General features: G+C 41.9%; 1 protein-coding gene across 1 annotated transcript; it reads left to right on the forward strand.

Moving 5' to 3' along the window:
* Window positions 1–376: 376 nt before the first annotated feature.
* LOC102847300 (olfactory receptor 4D9-like) lies at window positions 377–1348 on the forward strand. The gene has a single exon (XM_006900484.1). The coding sequence runs from the start codon at window positions 377–379 to the stop codon at window positions 1346–1348; it is 972 nt and encodes a 323-aa protein (XP_006900546.1).
* Window positions 1349–6455: the final 5107 nt, after the last annotated feature.

A 6455-nucleotide genomic window follows, 5' to 3' on the forward strand; every position in this document is an offset into this window, starting at 1 on the left:
CAATGGGGAGTAGGCCTGTTGGAGTCAGTGAGACTGGCTCAGGATACGGCAGGCTTCAGAGCTGTCGTACATAGGGTCACTATGAGTTGCAAGCAGCTCAATGGCACATAACAACACCAAGGCACTCATAGAGTCTTTTCCTAAGCAACTTCTAGAAGGTCTACATATAATTTTTTACTTCACAGTAGGAAAACTAGCGATCTAGACCAAACTCTCCTTGTAACAATGATCAATTAATGTGTTATTGAGAAAACTAAATCAAATCTTATTTTTACATGTTCAGTTTACAGAAAACATAAATTTTTACATGATGTCAATGTCTTAGTAATATTTAATTGTTTCATTCAAAGGTCTGCAGGGAGAAGAAAACCAATTAATGGACCTAAAAAATTATACCAGGATACAGGAATTCATTTTCTGTGGATTTGCCCAGACTCAAGAGCTGAACTTGATCTTATTTTTCTTCTTATCTGTGGTCTATGTAACAACTGTGTTAACGAACATTGCCATCATTGTCACTGTCACCTGTGAGTCTCGCCTCCACACACCCATGTATTTCTTACTCTACAACCTCTCTGTCTTGGACATCTTCTTCTCCTCCATCACTGCCCCAAAGATCCTGGTAGACCTTCTCTCCAGGACAAAGACTATTTCCTTCAATGGCTGCATCACACAGATGTTTTTCTTTCACCTCCTCGGGGGAGCAGATGTTTTTTCTCTGTCTGTGATGGCATTCGATCGTTACATGGCCATCTCCAAGCCCCTGCACTATGTGACCATCATGAGTAGGGGGCGATGCATTGCACTCATTGCAGTCTCCTGGGTGGGGGGCTTTATTCACTCTATTGCACAGATTTCCCTGTTGCTCCCACTCCCCTTCTGTGGCCCCAACATTGTTGATGGCTTCTACTGTGATGTCCCCCAGGTCCTGAAGCTCGCCTGCACTGACACCTTTGTCCTTGAGATTCTGATGATTTCCAACAATGGTCTAGTTGCTAACTTGTGGTTTGTGCTTCTCCTGGGGTCCTACACGGTCATCCTGATGATGCTGAGATCTCACACTGGGGAGGGCAGGAGGAAAGCCATCTCCACCTGCACAGCCCACATCACAGGGGTAACCCTGCATTTTGTGCCCTGCATCTATGTCTATGCCAGGCCCTTCACTGCCCTCCCCACAGACAAAACCATCTCTATCCTCTTCACCGTCATCAGCCCAGTTCTAAACCCCCTGATCTACACCCTGAGGAACCAGGAGATGAAGTCAGCCATGGGGAGACTCAAGAGAAAACTTGGATCTTTCAAAAAAGAAATAGATCCCATGAAGTCCAGACTGGAAAATCAAAACTGAAAAGACTATTTCCTACAATAGAACATCCAATACTACCTTTATCTAAAGGTAGCGTAAAGCTTTAGGCCACAGCTTACTCTTTATCCCCAAGAAGGATTCTGTTGTTGTTGTTTTTGTCTTTGTTTTATGCCATCAAGTCACTTGAGACTCATAGTAACCTTAATGTACAATAGCCCTGAAACCTGCCCTATCCTGTGCCAACTTTACCGTCTCTGACACACCTACCCCCTCCCCATCACCCTAGTCACTAAATCAATCCATCTCATCGATGGTCTTCCTCTCTTTCTCTGTCCCTCCACCCTTCCAAGTATGTCATCCCTCTCCAAGGACTGGTCCCTACTCGTAACATGTCCAAAGTATGTCAGACGAAGCCTCAGAATCCTTGCCTCCATGGAGCAGCCTGGTTTCACCCTCTCCAAGATGAATCTGTTTGTTCTCCTGGCAGTCCCTGGTATAGTCTACACTTTTCTCCAACACCACAGCTAAAAGAAGGATCCTACAATAAGATTTATTGCATTGCCTGAGATTATCCTTGCAACATTGTTGCCTTATGTGAGATTATTTGCAATTTAGAGTCTCAAGTCCACAAACTGTAAGCTATTGATGTTTCTATCGGCAGCCCTGGTGCCTCAGTGAGTAACTGGTTCTGAACCATCAGCAGCTTTGTGGGAGAAAGATGTGGCAATTGGCTTCTACTGTAAAGACCTACAGACCGAGAAACATTAAGGGGCGGTTCCACGTGGTTCTGAGGAGTCATTATGCATCAGAAGCAACTCAAGGCAACAGATTTGCGTTTGGATTTTAATGTTCCTATCACTCATACTCTTCCTTTTACAGGCATAGAAATGAAAACTAAGAGTAATAATCCTTCTGTTCCAGAATTGTATGTGTCCTTAGAAAAAAAAATTGTTAAATGACTGACTACAAACAAACAAAAAAAAAACCACTGTGTCCATTCACTCAGAGGTCCCTTGAAAGAAAGAGCTGTTGATCTAGTTCTGAAAGCTCACAATCTTAAATGCCCTGTAGAGTTCTGTTCTACTGTGTGGTGCATGAGGTTTCCATGAGTGATTAACTAGACAGCAACTGTGTTCCTGCTTGATTCTTCATTTGTAGCTTTACCTTGGCTGACCCAAACAAGACGTAATAAAAATACCCTCCAAGGGCAAGAAGACAAGAATGAAACTCCAGCCAGCTCTCCCTATGTGGAAATTGCTTTCCATTACTAATCAGGGTGATAAAGTCTTCTCTATTTTTCTAAAGAAGCCTCTGGGTTTCCATAAGAGAAGATGAGAGAGATTTCTTATTTTATTGAAGGTCTGAGAGATATAAGAGATCTGACCCTTAGTGCATGTTTTAAAAACTACTGCTCCCTCATAGAGGATTTGATAAATCTGAAACAGGTCCATACATAAAAATGTCTCCTTGGCACCAGTCAAGGAAAGCAAAAGGAAAATTGCAATAGGAAAATCTACCATCAGGAACTTCTCCAAAGTGCTAAAGAACAACAATGCCAGTCTAGAGACTAAGGTGCACCTGAATCAGGCCACCATCTTCACAATTATTTGCTATGTATCAGAGAGCTGGACAATGACCAAGGATAACAGAAGAAGAATTGATGCTTTTGAGTTGAGTTGTGGTGCTGGAGAAAAGTACTGAACATATCATGGACTGCCAAGAGAACTAACAGGTATTTCCTGGAGAGGGTGAAACCAAGCTTTTCCTTGGAGGCAAGGATTTTGAGATTTTGTCTCACACACTTTGAGCATGTATCCAGGAGGGACCGATCTTTGGAGAAGGATATCATGCTTGGAAAGGTAGAGGGATAGCACAAGAGAGGAAGACCCTGGATGAGATGGATTGACACAATAGCTGGGGTAATGAGGGTAGGTGTGTCAGAGACAGTGAGATTGCCTCAGGATAGAGCAGATTTCAGAACTATTGTGCTGCTGTGAGTTTTAGTCAACTCAATGGCCAATAACCACAACAGCATTATACTTGAGAAAAGTCCTGTGTTGTCTTTATTACCTACATTAGAAGGCTTTGGGATCTTCTATGAATTTTTACATAATTTTATAACCATTTATTTCTTGACAAAAGGAACCCTCTCCTGTCTGCATGAATAGAATGTCCTCAAGTGCACCTGATTCAGGCCATGGTCTTTTCAGTCACTCGCTAAGCATCTGAGAGCTGGACAATAAATAAGGATGACCGAAGAAGAATTGATGCCTTTGAATTGTGGTGTTGGAGAAAAATACTCAATATCACATGGATTGACAAAAGAATGAACAGATGTGTCTTGGAAAAGTTACCCCTAGAGTGCTCTTTGGAGGCAAAGATAGCGAAGCTTCATCTCTCATCCTTTGGACATGTTGTTAGGAGAGGCTATTTCTTGGGACAAGTTTATCATACTTGGGAGGGTGGAGGGTCAGTGAAAGTGGGGAAGACGCCGATCAGGATGGATAGACACAGTGACTGCAACAATGGGATCAAGTGTATCGGAGGTGATTATGATGACACAGGATGGGACAGAATTCAGATCTGTTGTTCACACCAGGAGTCACACTCAACCCGTCAGCACTTAACAACTAAAACACCATGTCTACAAGAAGCAAAGACTTGAGGAAAAGCTGGCTTTCTTTGATTAAGGGCTCAATTGTCTAGTACTTAGCAAATCATTCATTTCAGATTCTTCTTTGCAACCTGTTGACACTACCAGTTTACTCTGTTAAAGAAATAAAAAAAATTAAATTGCCATTCATCCCCTGACAACTTGTTTATTTGTCAAGTAAATATTGTAAATTGGTAATCTGTTTAATTGTAACTGAGTCTTGTTCTCGTGCAATCTGTGAAATATGCATGGCTTCCACAATGTAAGTGGCATAATGGGCTCTTTGAATGGAGTGATCTGGGAGGAAAATATGAGCAAAGAAAATCTGATCCAAAATATATCAAAAGTAGCCCATACCAGCGAACTTGGTGCTGGCCTGAAATTACTGCTCTTCAAGTATTTTTCTAATTATAGTTCATGGGGACAAACTAGACACAACATAACAACTTCACAAGTTCAACAGATACAGCTCCAGCAGGCTAAAGCAATGTGAGCATACATAATGTCAATCCTGTCTCTCTAGGACTGATATATGCACCAGAATAATGTTTACTGGTGTTTCATTGACTATGCAAAGGCATTTGACTGTGTGGATCACAACAAACTGTGGCTAACTTTCAGAAGAATAGGAATTCCAGGACACTTCATAGTTTTGTTTTGTTGTTATGTACCATCAAATTGGATCTGACTGGCACAGGAAGAGATTGCCTCTCCTTCTCCTGTGGAGGATCTGGTGGATTTGAACCACACACCTTCGGGATTGCAGCACAGCTTCTTGCCACTAGGCTACCAGAGTTCCCTCAATTGTTTGTACGAAAACCTATACTTGTACTAGGAAGCAGTCATCAAAACAGAGCAAGAAAACACTTCATGATTCAAAATCAGAAAAGGTATACATCAGGGATGTATCCTATCTCCATACCTTTTCAATCTATATGTGTAATACATCATTCAGAAAGCTGGACTTTAGGAAGAGGAATGTGGCATCAGGATTAAAAGAAGACTTATCAACAACTTGAGCTATGCAGATGACTGACACAGCCTTGCTTGCCAAACCTGAGGAGGACCTGAGACATTTTGCTGCAGAAAGTCACAGATTGTGACCTTCAATATGGATCATAACAAGAAAACAAAGATTTTCCACCACTGGGCCATTTAGCAGCCTCATGATTGATGAGAAGAGATTGAGATTCTTAACAGCTTCAGCTCTCTTGGCTCCACAATCAACACTTTTGCTACCAGTAGCCAGGAAACAAAAGACAAATTGCATTGGGAAAATCTGCTGTCAGAGAATTCTCCAGAGTGCTAAAGAGCAGCAATGTCAATCTAGAGACTAAGGTGCGCCTGATCCATGGTCTTCACAATTATTTGCTATGCTTCAGAGCGCTGGCCAATGACCAAGGATAACAGAAAAAGAATTGATGTGTTTGAATTGTAGTGCTGGAGAAGAGTACTGCCAAGAGAAATAACAGGTCTTTCCTGGAGAGAGTGAAATCAAGCTGCTCTTCGGAAGTAAGGATTTTGAGACTCCATCTCACATACTTTGGGCATGTAGCCAGGAGGGACCAGTCTTTGGAGAAAGGCATCATGTTTGGAAGGGTCGAAGGATAGCACAGGAGAGGAAGATCCCAGATGAGATGGATTGACACAATAAATGGAGTAATGAGGATAAGTGTGTGAGAGATAGTGAAATGGTAGAGCAGGGTTCAGAGCTATTGTGCATAGGGTTGCTGTGAGTTGTAGTCTACTCAATGGCACATAACAACAAACAACAGCTGATGATCTGCTCCACAGTCAGTCCCTGGTCTTGTTTTGACTGCTGATATTGAATTTCTCCTTGACTCTGACCAGTACATCTACAGGGAATTTTTTTTTTTCAAAGAGATGAAATACACTAAAATATACTAATGTGGTGGGGGAATTTCACAAATGAGGGTGACAAAACAGAAAACTGAAACAAAATCCATACTTGACATCACATACAAAAATTAACTCAAGAAAACAAATAGATCTGATTTGCAAAGGGTGAAACCAAGTTTCTCTTTGGAGGCTAGGAATTTGAAGTTCTATCTCACATACTTTGGACACACGGCCAGGAGTAACCAATCCTTGGAGAAGGACAACATGCTTGGAAGGGTGGAGTGATGGTGCAGGAGAGAGAGTCCTGGATGAGACGGACTGATATAGTAACTGAGGTAATGGGGATAGGTATGTTGGAGTCAGTGAGACTGGCTTAGGATAGGACAGGGTTCAGAGTTGTACCTAGGGTTCCCATGAGCCACAGGTGACTCGACAAACAGCACATAACAACAACAAAGGTGTGCCTTATCCATTGTGTCTGGTAATCTTTTATGTCATAAGAAAGGGCTCATAAAGTGCCTCAATTTTTTATTTAATGACTATTATAGTTACAGATTCTTGGAGATCTGTGGTATGTTCAAGACTCTTCTCCAGCATGACAATTTGAAAGCATCAATTCTTTTGTCATCCTTAGTC

This window comes from Elephantulus edwardii, unplaced genomic scaffold, assembly GCF_000299155.1.
Source record: "Elephantulus edwardii isolate Elephantulus edwardi_28Jun2011 unplaced genomic scaffold, EleEdw1.0 scaffold00284, whole genome shotgun sequence".
Taxonomy (NCBI): domain Eukaryota; kingdom Metazoa; phylum Chordata; class Mammalia; order Macroscelidea; family Macroscelididae; genus Elephantulus; species Elephantulus edwardii.